This window comes from Vulpes lagopus, chromosome 23 (assembly GCF_018345385.1).
Source record: "Vulpes lagopus strain Blue_001 chromosome 23, ASM1834538v1, whole genome shotgun sequence".
NCBI lineage: Eukaryota > Metazoa > Chordata > Mammalia > Carnivora > Canidae > Vulpes > Vulpes lagopus.
The window spans coordinates 21,351,071-21,368,161 of NC_054846.1; the positions used below are offsets into that span (position 1 = coordinate 21,351,071).

Genomic DNA, 17,091 nt, shown 5'->3' on the forward strand with positions numbered 1-17,091 from the left:
CCTTCCCGGGCAGAAAGGGGCCCACAGGGAGTTAGAGCAGGACCCAGGACGGCGGGGATGCCCTCGGGCTCCCTGGGACACTAACAGACACCTGCGCCCCGGGAGAATGCACCGAGCTCCCTAAGGGCTGCAGCGTGCACGGCGGGACACGGAGCAGCTCGGAGGGGCTCGGGCGGTGGCTCCGCGGAGGGGGCTGCGGGGCGGGAGCACGAATCCAACAGCGCAGGCCCCGGAGCACAGGGCGCCGGGACACAGCCCAGGATCCGGCCTCCCCCCGGGACAGGCAGAGGCCCGGCGGGCCCAGGACAGCAAGGACACTCCTGCCCGGAGCTGAGCAGATCAGCGGCCCTGGCCTGAAGCCTCCAGGCCCTGCAGACGGAGAGCTCCGTAGTTACTCCGGGAGCTGACTCCAGGGCTGCAGAGCTGGCCCCGCCACTGCGGTTGTTCCTCCTGGGGCCTCACGGGGTAAACAACCCCCGCTGAGCCCTGCACCAGACAGGGGCAGAGCAGCTCCCCCAAGTGCTAACACCTGAAAATCAGCACAGCAGGACCCTCCCCCAGAAGACCAGCGAGACGGACAAGTTCCAGGGGAAGTCAAGGGACTTAAAGTATACAAAACAGAAGATACTCCACCGTGTTTTTATTTTGTTTTTGTTTTTGTTTTTGCTTTTTGCTTTCTGTTTGCTTCCCCCACCCTTTTTTTTCCTTTCTTTCTTTTTCTTTCTCTTTTTCTTCTCTTTTTTTCTCTTTTATTTCCTTCTTTCTCTCTCTTTTTCTCCTTTTCCCAATACAACTTGGTTTTGGCCACTCTGCACTGAGCAAAATAACTAGAAGGAAAAACCTCACCTCAAAAGAAAGAGTCAGAAACAGTCCTCTCTCCCACAGAGTTACAAAATCTGGATTACAATTCAATGTCAGAAAGCCAATTCAGAAGCACTATTATACAGCTACTGGTGGCTCTAGAAAAAAGCATAAAGGACTCAAGAGACTTCATGACTGCAGAATTTAGATATATCTAATCAGGCAGAAATGAAAAATCAGTTAAATGAGATTCAATCCAAACGAGAGGTCCTAACGACTAGGGTTAATGAGGTGGAAGAACGAGTGAGTGACATAGAAGACAAGTTGATGGCAAAGAGGGAAACTGAGGAAAAAAGGGACAAACAATTAAAAGACCTTGAGGATAGATTAAGGGAAATAAACGGCAGCCTGAGGAAGAAAAATATACGTTTAATTGGAGTTCCCGAGGGCACCGAAAGGGCCAGAGGGCCAGAATATGCATTTGAACAAATCCTAGCTGAAAACTTTCCTAATCTGGGAAGGGAAACAGGCATTCAGATCCAGGAAATAGAGAGATCCCCCCCTAAAATCAATAAAAACCATTCAACACCTCGACATCTAATAGTTAAGCTGGCAAATTCCAAAGATAAAGAGAAGATCCTTAAAGCAGCAAGAGACAAGAAATCCCTGACTTTTATGGGGAGGAGTATTAGGGTAACAGCAGACCTCTCCACAGAGACCTGGCAGGCCAGAAAGGGCTGGCAGGATATATTCAGGGTCCTAAATGAGAAGAGCATGCAACCAAGAATACTTTATCCAGCAAGGCTCTCATTCAAAATGGAAGGAGAGATAAAGAGCTTCCAAGACAGGCAGGAACTGAAAGAATATGTGACCTCCAAACCTGCTCTGCAAGAAATTTTAAGGGGGACTCTTAAAATTCCCCTTTAAGAAGAAGTTCAGTGGAACAATCCACAAAAACAAGGACTGTATAGATATCATGATGACACTAAACTCATATCTTTCAATAGTAACTCTGAACGTGAACGGACTTAATGACCCCATCAAAAGGTGCAGGGTGTCAGACTGGATAAAAAGCAGGAACACTTATTTGCTGTCTACAAGAGACTCATTTTAGACAGAAGGACACCTACAGCCTGAAAATAAAAGGTTGGAGAACAATTTACCATTCTAATGGTCCTCAAAAGAAAGCAGGGGTAGCCATCCTCATTTCAGATAAACTAAAATTTACCCCGAAGACTGTAGTGAGAGACAAAGAGGGACACTATATCATACTTAAAGGATCTATCCAACAAGAGGACTTAACAATCCTCAATATATATGCCCAGAATGTGGGAGCTGCCAAATATATCAATCAATTAATAACCAAAGTAAAGAAATACGTAGATAATAATACACTTATACTTGGTGACTTCAATGTAGCTCTTTCTATACTCGATAGGTCTTCTAAGCACAGCATCTCCAAAGAAACGAAAGCTTTAAATGATACACCCGACAAGATGGATTTCACAGATATCTACAGAACTTTACATCCAAACTCAACTGAATACACATTCTTCTCAAGTGCACATGGAACTTTCTCCAGAATAGACCACATATTGGGTCACAAATCGGGTCTGAACCGATACCAAAAGATTGGGATCGTCCCCTGCATATTCTCAGACTATAATGCCTTGAAATTAGAACTAAATCAAACAAGAAGTTTGGACAGACCTCAAACACGTGGAGGTTAAGGACCATCCTGCTAAAAGACGAAAGGGTCAACCAGGAAATTAAGGAAGAATTTAAAAGATTCATGGAAACTAATGAGAATGAAGATACAACCATTCAAAATCTTTGGGATGCAGCAAAAGCAGTCCTGAGGGGGAAATACATCGCAATACAAGCATCCATTCAAAAACTGGAAAGAACTCGAATGCAAAAGCTAACCTTACACATAAAGGAGCTAGAGAAAAAACAGCAAATAGATCCTACACCCAGCAGAAGAAGAGAGTTAATAAAGATTCGAGCAGAACTAAATGAAATAGAGGCCAGAAGAACTGTGGAACAGATCAACAAAACCAGGAGTTGGTTCTTTGAAAGAATTAATAAGATAGATAAACCATTAGCCAGCCTTATTAAAAAGAAGAGAGAGAAGACCCAAATTAATAAAATCATGAATGAGAAAGGAGAGAACACCACCAACACCAAGGAAATACAAATGATTTTAAAAACACATTATGAGCAGCTATACGCCAATAAATTAGGCAATCTAGAAGAATTGGACGCATTCCTGGAAAGCCACAAACTACCAAAACTGGAACAGGAAGAAATAGAAAACCTGAACACGCCAATAACCAGGGAGGAAATTGAAGCAGTCATCAAAAACCTCCCAAGACACAAGAGTCCAGGCCAGATGGCTTCCCAGGGGAATTCTATCAAACGTTTAAAGAAGAAACCATACCTATTCTACTAAAGCTGTTTGGAAAGATAGAAAGAGATGGAGTACTTCCAAACTCGTTCTATGAGGCCAGTATCACCTTAATTCCGAAACCAGACAAAGACCCCACCAAAAAGGAGAATTATAAGACCAATATTCCTGATGAACATGGATGCAAAAATTCTCAACAAGATACTAGTCAATCGGATCCAACAATACATTAAGAATATTATTCACCATGACCAAGTAGGATTTATCCCCGGGACATAAGGCTGGTTCAACACTCATAAAACAATCAATGTGATTCATCATATCAGCAAGAGAAAAACCAAGAACCATATGATCCTCTCATTAGATGCAGAGAAAGCATTTTACAAAATACAGCATCCATTCCTGATCAAAACACTTCAGAGTGTTGGGATAGAGGGAACTTTCCTCGACATCTTAAAAGCCATCTACGAAAAGCCCACAGCAAATATCATTCCCAATGGGGAAGCACTGGGAGCCTTTCCCCTAAGATTAGGAACAAGACAGGGATGTCCACTCTCACCACTGCTATTCAACATAGTATTGGAAGTCCTCGCCTCAGCAATCAGACAACAAAAAGACATTAAAGGCATTCAAATTGGCAAGGAAGAAGTCAAACTCTCCCTCTTTGCCGATGACATGATACTCTACATAGAAAACCCAAAGCCTCCACCCCAAGATTGCTAGAACTCATACAGCAATTTGGTAGCGTGGCAGGATACAAAATCAATGCCCGGAAATCAGTGGCATTTCTATACACTAACAATGAGACTGAAGAAAGAGAAATTAAGGAGTCAATCCCATTTACAATTGCACCCAAAAGCATAAGATACCTAGGAATAAACCTAACCAAAGAGGTAAAGGATCTATACCCTAACAACTACAGAACAGTTCTGAAAGAAATTGAGGAAGACACAAAGAGATGGAAAAATATTCCATGCTCATGGATTGGCAGAATTAATATTGTGAAAATGTCAATGTTACCCAGGGCAATTTACACATTTAATGCAATCCCTATCAAAATACCATGGACTTTCTTCAGAGAGTTAGAACAAATTATTTTAAGATTTGTGTGGAATCAGAAAGGACCCCGAATAGCCAGGGGAATTTTAAAAAAAGAAAACCATATCTGGGGGCATGACAATGCCAGATTTCAGGTTGTACTACAAAGCTGTGGTCATCAAGACCGTGTGGTACTGGCAAAAAACAGACACATAGATCAATGGAACAGAATAGAGAACCCAGATGTGGACCCTGAACTTTATGGTCAACTAATATTCGACAAAGGAGGAAAGACTATCCATTGGAAGAAAGACAGTCTCTTCAATAAATGGTGCTGGGAAAATTGGACATCCACATGCAGAAGAATGAAACTAGACCACTCTCTTGCACCAGACACAAAGATAAACTCAAAATGGATGAGAGATCTAAATATGAGACAAGATTCCATCAAAATCCTAGAGGACAACACAGGCAACACCCTTTTGAACTCAGCCACAGTAACTTCTTGCAAGATACATCCACAAAGGCAAAAGAAACAAAAGCAAAAATGAACTATTGGGACTTCATCAAGATAAGAAGCTTTTGCACAGCAAAGGATACAGTCAACAAAGCTAAAAGACAACCTACAGAATGGGAGAAGATATTTGCAAATGACATATCAGATAAAGGGCTAGTTTCCAAGATCTATAAAGAACTTATTAAACTCAACACCAAAGAAACAAACAATCCAATCATGAAATGGGCAAAAGACATGAAGAGAAATCTCACAGAGGAATACATGGACATGGCCAACATGCACATGAGCAAATGCTCCGCATCACTTGCCATCAGGGAAATACAAATCAAAAGCACAATGAGATACCACCTCACACCAGTGAGAATGGGGAAAATTAACAAGGCAGGAAACCACAAATGTTGGAGAGGATGTGGAGAAAATGAACCCTCTTACACTGTTGGTGGGAATGTGAACTGGTGCAGCCACTTTGGAAAACTGTGTGGAGGTTCCTCAAAGAGTTAAAAATAGACCTGCTCTACGACCTAGCAATTGCACTGTTGGGGATTTACCCCAAAGATTCAGATGCAATGAAACGCCAGGACACCTGCACCCCGATGTTTCTAGCAGCAATGTCCACAATAGCCAAACTGTGGAAGGAGCCTCGGTGTCCACTGAAAGATGAATGGATAAAGAAGATGTGGTTTATGTATACAATGGAATATTCCTCAGCCATTAGAAACGACAAATACCCACCATTTGCTTCAATGTGGTTGGAACTGGAGGGTATTATGCTGAGTGAAGTAAGTCAATCCGAGAAGGACAAACATTATATGTTCTCACTCATTTGGGGAATATAAATAATAGTGAAAGGGAATAGAAGGGAAGGGAGAAGAAATGTGTGGGAAATATCAGAAAGGGAGACAGAACATGAAGACTCCTAACTCGGGGAAATGAACTAGGGGTGGTGGAAGGGGAGGAGGGCGGGGGGTGGGAGTGAATGAGTGACGGGCACTGAGGGGGGCACTGGATGGGATGAGTTCTGGGTGTTATTCTGTATGTTGGTAAATTGAACACCAATAAAAATTAGTTTATTAAAAAAAATAATAATAATAAAATAAAAAAGGAATATTTTTTATTTCTACTAAGTAGCTAACACCACACCCAGGGAAGACAGGCATCCTTAAAGCCACAAAGAAAGCCTAATTCCATTCCAAGTGTTAAATTAATTCACAGAGGTTGATCCAAGTACCTGGGGTATTTTCTCTGCTACTGTTTCTCTTGACATTCTCTCCTCTGGCTACTATATATTTTTCTACAAAGAAACTATTTAGGAAACAGCATGTCTAATAAACTCAGAGGGAGCCACTGTTGACCAGATATGGAAACCATATTCTTAAAAAAAAAAAAAAAGGGATCCCTGGGTGGCGCAGCGGTTTAGCGCCTGCCTTTGGCCCAGGGCGCGATCCTGGAGACCCGGGATCGAATCCCACGTCGGGCTCCCAGTGCATGGAGTCTGCTTCTCCCTCTGCCTATGTCTCTGCCTCTCTCTCTCTCTCTCTGTGACTATCATAAATAAATAAAAGTTAACAAAAAAAATTAAAAAAAAAAAAAAAAGCCAGAAGGAAGCCAACCTGCACACGGGATTGTGGTATGTGAGACCCACTGACTAGAAACAGATTTTAAAGGCTATTCAAGTTCACCAACCTGGACGCTAAGCTTTTTCCTTAAGAACTGAGCAGAAGAAACATGCCAGGGTTGTTTTGGAAGCACCTAATTACAAGGTCTGGAACAAGCTGCTTCAATCACACAGGCAGCTAGAAAATCCTGGTTGCAAAATAGCTCCCACTAGCTTCTTTTATGTCCGAAGTAAGACTCAATTTTGGCTAGAAAGCGCGCGCCTGTCAGCGGTAAGGAAGGGGGACGGTACCTCCCCCTCCCCCCATCAGAAACCCCGTTTCCGGGCTGAATGGACCGCAGGAGCGCTGGGTCTTCCACGCGCAGGACCGACCTGGGGACAGTCGCGGTCCGGCTCCCGGTCCTAAAGGACAGTCTCCTGGGGGCTCCTGGGGGCTCCTGGGGGCTCCTGGGGGCTCCCGGGGCTGCGCGGCTGCACGGTGGCCGACGACCCCTGCGGCACGAAGGTCGGCAGGGCAGCCAGCTCCCAGGCCGCAGGAGCGCAGGGGCGAGCTCCGGGACTCTCGCTAGGGTTCCCGGTGTTGGGGCGTCTCCAGGCGGCCCCAGAGTCAGCCCGGGAGAGACTCAGGACGCAGGCAGGGCGGATGGGGGGCAGAGCCCGTTCTCCCCGCTGCTTCACCTGCCACAGCTGAAGCTGGGCCCCTGGCTCGGAGTCCGCGCCTGGGCTCCCGACCGACAGCGCCACCTGCCCCCCAGCCTGCACCTGTACTTAAGGTGGCCCTCTGGGTCGGGTGCTCTCCAGGCATCCCAGCGGCGAGGACCCATGGCTGGGACATCTCGGCGCCCAGCTGGGACGCCCCGGCAGCCTGTCGCGGTGAGCTGCCCGGTGCTGCAGGGACAGGTACCCTCATCCGGGACCGAATCGCCCCCTGCGCTCTACCGGCCCACCTGGGGCGCACTGACCCGCAGTAGCCCCGACCCCGCCAGCATCCTGATCGCCAGCCCTGGACTCCGGGTTCCCGTGGGCCGCTCGCTTTGGCTCGACCCGCTCCGGGACCTGGTAATTCAAGTGCAGCCCGGGGACCGGTGCGACGTGACGGTGCTGGACGCCCTGCTCTCTCTCTCCCCCCCCCCCCCCGCCACTTCCCCTGCGCCTTCGGACCCCACCAGGTCGGGTACACTCACTTTGGCTCCGCAAGCCCGGGACGCGCTCGGCTACGGCTGCACCTGCGCTACGACGCCCGGACTGACACGCTGGCACTGCCCTTCACGCCGGCTGTGGACCTGACCTTCCCCCAGCCGGAGCTGGTGACGCGCAACAGGCCCTTGTTGGTGGAGAAGCTGCGGGGTGGAGCCAAGCCATCGACAGGAGCCTGCTGGACTTCGCCTCCCCGGTGAACCGGAGGGGACCTCTGGGACCCGCAGGTGCCGGCTCGCCCTTCTTCCTCCCCAGGGCGGCCCACTGCCCAGGTATGGACGTTGGGTGGACGCCACGGGGGCTCCTGTCCCCAGAGGCGAAGGCATGGACTGTGAGGCTGCCGTCAGAGCCGGCGTGCGCTACCAGCATACCGCCACCACCCCGTCGCCCAACTGGGACTATGTGCCCTTGATGGCGGAGCTGCCAGGACCAGAAGACGGAGGCGCTGGGTCAGTGGAGGTGCTGCCTCGGGAGCACTTCCAGTTGCTGGTGAGCATCCGCGACGGAGTAGAGAACACTGCGCCCAGGCCCAGTTTTGGGGCCCTGATGACAATGGAGGTCAATCAGTTCTTGCTAACAGCCCTAACCCCTGATGCACTGGCTGCAGAGGACACGGAGTCTGACCCTGATGACCTGGTCTTCAACATTCTCAGTGCCCCCACAACCACACCAGGGAAGCAGGGGTATGTGGTCAGCACCGATGACCCCCTGGGTCTCCCAGTTTCTTTCTTCACCCAGCGGGAACTGCCGGAACTGAAAATTGCCTATCAGCCCCCAACAGAGAACTTGAATTCAGAGCACCTCTTCCAGCTGGAGCTGGAGGTGGTGGATGGAGGCGGTGCCACCTCACACTCCTTTGCCTTCACCGTGATAATGAAGCCCATGAACACCCTGGCCCCAGTGGCTAGATATAACCAGGGACTCCTGCTATTTGAAGATCAGTTAAAGCCCCTGTCCAGCAGCCACAGCCTTCAGATCAGTGATGATGATAACCTGGAAGAAGTGACAGTAACGGTAGTAAGGGGTTTTGAGACACGGGCAGCTGGTGGTACTTGGGGCACCTGGTGGGTGCGAGCATTTCACACCAGTGGACCTGGCAGCAGGGCGAGTGGTATACCAACATGATGGCAGCAACACCTACAGTGACAGTATCATTTTCCGGATGCAGGATGGGCACCACCAGGTGGAATTCCTCTTCCCTGTCACCATCATACCTGTCGATGATGAACCACCAAAGGTCAAGGCCAACATTGCACTCCCAGTTACAGAAGGACAGGTGGTCCAGATTTCCCCCTTTGTCCTGAGTGCTACTGATATTGACTCTGATGACTCAACTATCCACTTTGTGCTGGAGGACCAGCCTCTAGAAGGAGAAAAGGAAGAAAAAGAGGGGGATCTGACCTCTGGCTCCTCCTACTCAAGGCAGCACCCAGGAGAGATGCTGCTGCAGCAGGCTGAACCACCTCTCTATCCTGAGGATGAAGATTGGTATTATGTGGAAAAAGAAGGACTTTATGAGAAGGTGGTGACTGAGTGGCTTCAGCAAGACATAATGGAAGGGAAACTCTTCTACTGCCATCTTGGACCCCATAGCCCTCAACCTGTAATGGCCCAGATGACTTTCCATGTACAGGATGACCATGACCCACCCAATCTATCTAACCAGCACTTAATCACCATTAAAGTTCAACCAGTGGATCTGCAGAGTCCAGAACTATTTCCAGAAACTACCCTAGAAATGACTGTGCACCAGTACCAACTCACTCACTTCCAGGAGAAATTCCTCCAATATATTGACCAGGACTCGGATGACCAGAACCTGTGGTACACCCTACTGACACCCCCAACTGATACAGATGACAACCATCAAGTATGGGCTGGAGAAATTGTGCTAACTGACTCACCAGATACGCCCATCATGCAATTCACCCAGGCCCAGGTAAATCTCTACAAAGTTGCCTACCAGCCCCCATGGAAGAAGCTGGGTATTGTACCACGGGTTGTGCTGTTCTCCTACCAAGTGGAGGATGCTGCAGGAAACACTGTACCTGGCACATTCACATTATTCCTGAAGCCTGTAGACAATCAGCCTCCAGAAGTCACCAACAGAGGCTTTACTGTCTTAGAGGGAGAAAGTTTTATCCTCAGTAATAATGAATTGGATGTCAAAGACCCGGACATAGATGTTGACCAGATTGCCTTCATATTAGTCTGGGGTCCCCAACATGGACACCTGCATTACTTAAATAAAGATATGATTCCAGGGGAACTTTTCATGCAAGCTGATATTATTAATGGGAATGTCTCTTACCAACACAGGAGCGACCAAACCACCAATGACACCTTCCATCTGGAGATAAGTGACACAGTGCACCACATACCCATCACCGTCCAGATTTCTGTGCATCCACTGTAGCTGACACAAAGTCCCAGGATCTCTATTACAGGTAGTCCAATATTAGATGTTTCCACAGATGTACTAGAGAGCAGAGCCACTGAGATCACCATAGGCGTCATACAAGGCAAAAAGAAAGGCACAGGTGACTTGATGCTATCTTTCATTATGGAGGATAGCCCAAAATTGGGACTCTTCTAGTGAATGGTTTACCTGCAGAACAATTCACCCAAGAGGATCTCATCAGTGGGGTAGTAGTCTATCTCCACACGGGAGGTGAAGTTGGTTTCCAGAAACAACATGATGCCTTCAGCCTCACCCTCTCCAAGGATTCTTATCTACGGGTGGTGAGAGACAGCATAGTAAAGAGAGTGCAGGTGCAAGTGGTTGTGCTGCCTGTGGACAATGTAGCACCCACAGTCTTGGTGGGGAAGTCCCATATTGTTGATGAAGGCAGGAAGAGTCCCTTGACCTTACAACATCTAAGCATTGAAGATGTGGACACATCCCAAGATAAAATCCTATGCACAGTGACTGGTCAGCTAGCCTCTGGCTACCTGGAAAACATTGCACTAGCTCCTGGCTCAAATGAAGCACGGGCTGGTAGCCCCATCAGTGCTTTCTCCATCAGAGATGTCCAAGTGAGGCATATCAATTATGTACAGAGTATTCACAAGGGGTTAGAGCCACAGAAAGATCAATTCACCTTTCATTGTTCTGATGGCATCAACTTCTCCCCAAATGTCTTCTTCCCTATAACCATCTTACCCACCAATGATGAGCAGCCTGAACTTTTTGTTGGTGAGTTTGTGGTATTAGAGGGGATGAGCCTTGTCATAGACACCACACTGCTCAATGGAGCAGATGCTGACTTGCCACCAAATGAGCTCCACTTTCAGCTCACAGTGCTCCCTCAGCATGGATGAATCATACAGCAGCTGGCCACAGGCAGCCAGCCTAATCACAGCTTCACCTTACAGGAGATCCAGGAGGCCTCCACAATTGTGTATGAGCATGATGATTCTGAGACCACGGAAGATAGTTTTGAGGTCTGGCTGAGTGATGGCAAACACACCATCCACAGGAAGGTACCCATTATGGTGATCCTGGTGGATGATGAAACCCCTCATCTGACCATCAATGATGGGCTGGAAGTAGAGAATGGACACACCAAGGTCATCACAAATTGGATCCTTAATGCCACAGACCCTGACTCTGATGAAAAGAGCCTCAGTTTTGTCCTCCGATCAGAGCCTCAACAAGGGCTTCTACAGAGACTGAGAAAACCCAGAGGGGAGGGGAGGAATAACCTCACCTTAGGGATGAACTTTACCCAGGATGAGATTGACAGAGGCCTCATCTGTTATAGCCACACAGGCCAAGGAGTTCTTGACATTATCAAGTTTGATGTGACTGATGGGATTAACCCTTTGATAGGCCACTACTTCTACATCACTATTGGCAGCTTAAACAAGGTCTTCCCTGAGGTGGTTAGCTAAGGGCTTACCCTGACTGAAGGTGGCAGAGTGGCCCTTACCACCAATCTGTTTAGCACCAGTGACATCAACAGCCATAATGAACAGCATCACTTCAGAATCACACGGGCCCCTAGCCTGGGGCACTTGGAGAGCTCTGACCACCCAGGGAAGCCCGTTGCCTCTTTCACTCAGCTTCAGTTGGCTAGCAACAAAATAGTCTATGTCCACATTTCAAATGATGAGATAAAGATGGACAGCTTTGAGTTTCAAGTGACTGATGGACTCAACACTGTGTTCCAGACCTTCAGGATCTTTATGACAGAGGTAGATGATAAGAAGCCTATCTTGACCATCCATAAACTAATACTACAGGAAGGGGAAAGCAAACAGATCACTCCCTTCGAGTTGACAGTGGAAGATGAGGATACTCCAGATCATCTTCTCCTCTTTACTATCACCCAGCTCCCCATCCATGGCAGGATCTTGTATAATGGCAGCCATCCTGCGGCCACTTTCACCAAGCAGGACCTGAATGAGAACCTTATTAGCTACTGGCATGATGGCAGTGAGACAACTGAAGACAGTTTCTCCTTGACTGTGACAGATGGAACTCATGCCGATTTCTATGTTTTCCCAGACCCTGTCCTAGAGACACACAAACCTCAGGTAATGAGGATCCATGTAAGTCCTCTAGACAACAGGCTTCCCCAGGTTGCCATTAACAAAGGGGCATCAGCCTTGAAGTGCCTTCACACTGGACACATGAGCTTCCTGATTACCAGCAGGTCCCTGAGGGCAGAGTATCAAGACAGTTTCCATGTGTTCCTGAAGTATAAAGTGACCAGAGGACCAGAGCATGGCTTCATTATCAACACTGGTCTTGGAAACGAGAGCACTCGAGTGTTTACACAAGGTTAGTAACAATGTCCCTGATGCCTCTGTCCCTCTCCTTTAGCAAATCAAATCTCCCAATTCTGTATAAAATTGTCCCAACCTCAGCCCATTGGCAGAATGATTCTGATTCTAATGAAATATGGTGGAATATGAGATTATTCTGATAACCAAAAAAAGGCAACTAGTCCTTTTGCAGCCATTTCATCAGGATATTCATTTAACCCTCAGATATCTAGTAAGGCTGGTAGTTATGCCTTAAAATTTTAGAACACAGGTGGACAGTTTCTGCTTCTGAACTATCATCATAATATATGATTACATTAATGTTGATATCAGTTTAATTTCTAATTTTAAGAATCACATATCTAGGGATTGTTTTCATAGTTTATCAGCAAGTTTAGATTTCTGAAGATATTTTATATTTAGATTATGGAGATAAATATTACACTGCACATTTTATTGTACTATTCAAATGTAATTTATGCATCTAAAAAAGCATAGAACCAAATTTTCCTCAGTGTGTAGAAGGATGTGCTTTAATCTTTTTAAAATATATTTGTCATTACTACTAAAAGTGAACTTGAGGCAGGTTCCTCTGTTTTCCCAGGAGATGTGACACCTGCTGTCTTTGGCAGCTCTTTACACTGTCTTAAAACTTTTTCATGTAGCTTTATGCATGAGATATGAAGAGATACATGGAATTTTCTACACATGATACATATATACCTAAATAGAGTTAAAATTTAGAAGAGTGTTTAAAAAATAGTTTAGTTACATTTTCAGAATTACTTCTAAAGCCAATAAAATCATAGGTACTTTTATAAGAATTATCTTTATAATTCTTATAATTATAAGAATAATTAAAATGCAAAATTATCTTTAATATGCTAATAATTATCTATACAAAACACACAAATATAGACCAAGTGAAAAATTGTTAAAAATCCAAGAGAATAGGTAATTTTAAAAATCATGATTTTATTCCCATTTTATTTTTTCTTAGAAATGCAGCAGTTATTTAAATTTATTTTGACAAGTAGTTAATGAATAACCATCATCATGCCAAGCTCCATGCTTGTACAGTAAACCTAAACCAGATAGACTCAGTTCGCCATAGAAGGCCAGGATGTTGTAAAACATGCTTAACTAGAGTGTCTTTCTTGTTGTGGATTATCCTACAGATCATACACATAGCACAGGAACAAAATTTTAAACTAACATTCTAGTTTTGCCAGTGCAACTTTAAGAAAAAAATTTTAAGAAAAAATTAAATTTATGTTCACGAAGTCATTTTTTAAGTTAGATTTGTATTCCTTTAATAATTTTAAAATTCATTTATTGTAGTATTTTCATGCCTTAAACCATTGAAGTTCTTATCATACTCATTTTCTATTGAGTCAACATGATGAGTGATACTTGCTCTTTTATTAGCTGACATGGATGAAAGGAAGATCTGGTATGTGTTGAATGAAGGAAGCAAAGTAACAAAAGATATCTTCTACTTCTCTGTTAAATACAATGGTAAGTCACTATTGAAACCTTAATAGAGAGAGTCTTGGTTATTTAGAATCAATATAAAATTGAAAAAAAATTAAATTATTTACATAGTAATCACAGTCAGTATATGCCGTAATAGAAACAAATGAATTCTTTTTGCTTTATTTGTAATCCTATGCCAAATGATCCTTGACAAATTTCTGTTTTGAAGGGGGAAGCAAGGAGAAATGTCAATAATGAAATATGAAGTATTTTACCTATGAAATATTTATGTGTGACAATCCTATAGTCAAGTAAATCTCTTCAGGTGGTTCTGAGGATCTGACTGATGGTTACTGTCATTCTGGAACAAATTAGAAAGTCCACCTTTGGATTCTGTGAGGATTTTTAGCTCCAAAACTGAATCTTAGTGACTCCTTGATTTCTGAATTGTGATCTTCCTAGATGGGGTGAAAAAAATCTATTGACCGGCATGGAAGAAAACTTGCTTTAAAAATTGCCTGTATATGCTATACCTGTAGCCATTTAGTCTGTCTTCATAGTAGCATAATGGGAAGCAAAGAGCTAACAGAAGGCACTCTAGGAATGGGCTGATTATGTTGTCAAAGAAAAATTATTTTACAATATGACATAATAATTGCAAAAATTATGTCCATGTGTGGCTTGCCATTCAATAACCTCTTTCAGTGTAAATCATTACTCATTTCCAGTAAGTAACATGCATTTTCTTCCTTAATCATGGCAATCATTCAGGACTGTTTTGAAAAGCAGTCCTATATGAAGGCCACATAGTATTCTGAGTTTGAACCCCACCTTACCCCATGTGACCTTGAAAAAGTTACCTGCTCTCCCTGTGATTCATTTCATTCTCATATAAAGTAGTGGGCTTCATACCACTTCCAAAGGGCTGCCAAGAAGATTAAGTGAGTTAATATATGTAAAGCATTTGGCACAAAGTAGATGCTCATTAAAAATGAGTTACCTTCTTTGCTTCTGATGAGACTAACTGTAGTGGAAGCCACTGCCCCCTCTTCTCCATCTTCTCACTTAAAGTTTAAAATCTGATCTTTCCTTCATCCCCCAAGTTCCCAAGGACCAAAATCATTAAAAAGATGAAGATGAATTTAAGCCTTATAAACTAAGTAAAGCACATATGAGATTCAAATACTTTATAGTGATTATTTTTCTGCCCATTTTCTGGAAGGGTGATATCTAAAACGTCGTATATCTAACTTGGACGCTATACTTTCTGGGTGACATCAGAAACAACAGTCTGTGATGATAAATGTGAATTTATTATGGCTACCATTCTTGAGTACTTTCTATGGACCAGGCAATGTGTATATTCATTTTGGCTTTTGATCCTTACTAAAACGAGAGGTAAACATTATGATGCCCATTTTAAAATGAAGGCACCAAACTTGACTATAATTGGACTGAAGTCATACAGGTGAACTGGGATCAAGCCCAGGTATTGAGATTCCAAAGCCAAGGTTCTTAACCACCATTGCTAAACCACTTCTGTCCAGGAAGCTAAAACCATGGACAGAAGTCTAGGAATAAGACAAAGATGGCACTTCCTCGCCTCACAAAGAAGCCTCTAGTAAATTAAAGTGATGGTAATATCCAAATATAGACTCCAAAATATTTGAAGACACATTGCTCAAAGTTGGATCTTAAAACACATATGTATATGCATATGCTGATTAAATATTTATGCATTTATCTGTTCACTGGATTTCTTTTATTGTTTTCTGAGTGCCATGCCCATTTTGAGCATTCTTAGAATAGCCTACAACTGCTTAAGAACTCAAACGTTTTCATTTTCTCAAACGTCAGGTATTTTCAAATGTTGTTAATTTATTTCTCTAGAAGATCCAATTTGATCTTTTCTTTTAAAATATCCCAATTTTTGCACTTTCTAATTTCTAGAAACTGTCCCGTTCCTCCATATTCAAAGCCAAAAATTCCAGTCTTTTCTCATGTTGCTTCACTTTGGCACCAATTCTCCTGTCTCCCTCTTTCACTGTAAGAATCCCTGTGATTTGGGGCTCACCTGGATAATCCAGGATCCTCTCCCCACTTCGGGATCTTTAATCACATCTGCAGAGTCCCTTTTGCCATATGATATAACATACGCACAGGTTCTGGGAATTAAGATGTGACCGTCTTTAGGGGGCTATCACTCTAAGTACCATGAGTACTAAAGAAATGACACACATGAGGCACAAAGCAAGCACACAGTAGGTGTTACTATCTTAAGAATTATTAGCTGAGCTTCCAAATGTTGTATTTCTCTTAGGTAAATAGAAGGTAAAAAGAAGTTTAACAATTTATTCCTGAAAATCTATAGTTAGATCAGTTGATTATATAAATAGTTTAACTTTTAGGGCACCTGGGTGGCTTAGCAGTTGAATGTCTGCCTTTGGCTCAGGGTGTGATCCTGGGGTCCTAGGATGGAGTCCTGCTTCAGGATCCCCACAGGGAGTCTGCTTCTTCCTCTGCCTGTGTTTCTGCCTCTCTCTGTGGCTCTCATGAATAAATAAATAAAATCTTAAGGGAAAAAGTTCAACTTTTAAACTATTATGATGACTTATCTATCAGGGTATTGCCTGTAACTCTTTGTTTCTCATCTTTTTCTCTGCCCACTTATAAACTGATTTCATATTTATTAGAAGTTCACTAAGAAAAAAAAGTCCACTAAGGAGACAAAGAAGAGGAAGTAACTCAGATTCACTGTTCTAGGCTTTGTTTGCTACTGCATGCTGACCCACTATACAAAGGAATACCTTGCCTATGCACATCCTGTTTCCTGTATCAAGTGTGCCTTTTTCTTCCTGCTCTGCTGTAGATAAATGAAGTAACATATGCCAAAAATGTAATAGGATACCCCGCATATATCAATTCCCTAATAAATAGGAGTTTTCATTTCTTCTTCCCTCTCAAATAGTTATGCACATACCTATACTTGGTACACAGTATCCCAAAGTATCCTTGAACTGAGGATTCGAATGGAAATTTTTGACAATGTACCTAGTTAGTATGTTCCATCAGTTTCTGCATCATCACTTTTGAGTAACCCAGACTAAGGCCAATGCTGTATAAGATCTCAGCCTTTTTGATGACATTGTGATAAAATTCATTATGTTCAAGGTTATCATGAAAGCCACTGGCAAAATGGGGGAATACATCAGATTTCTAAGTCTCTGAACTATGCCAGTTAAGCATACTGTCAAGTTCATTCGTCTTCCC

The 17,091-nt window shown here is 44.1% G+C and overlaps 1 protein-coding gene across 1 annotated transcript in view; it reads left to right on the forward strand.

Moving 5' to 3' along the window:
• The first annotated feature begins 7,008 nt into the window (after positions 1 to 7,008).
• Positions 7,009 to 17,091, forward strand: part of FREM3 (FRAS1 related extracellular matrix 3) — a 96,233-nt gene continuing 86,150 nt past the window's right edge. The window contains 7 exon segments of the mRNA XM_041737973.1: positions 7,009 to 7,504; positions 7,507 to 7,722; positions 7,725 to 7,768; positions 7,771 to 8,601; positions 8,603 to 10,154; positions 10,157 to 12,361; positions 13,774 to 13,863. Of these exon segments, the coding sequence (XP_041593907.1) occupies positions 7,201 to 7,504; positions 7,507 to 7,722; positions 7,725 to 7,768; positions 7,771 to 8,601; positions 8,603 to 10,154; positions 10,157 to 12,361; positions 13,774 to 13,863 (5,242 nt within the window). The 5' untranslated portion in view covers positions 7,009 to 7,200.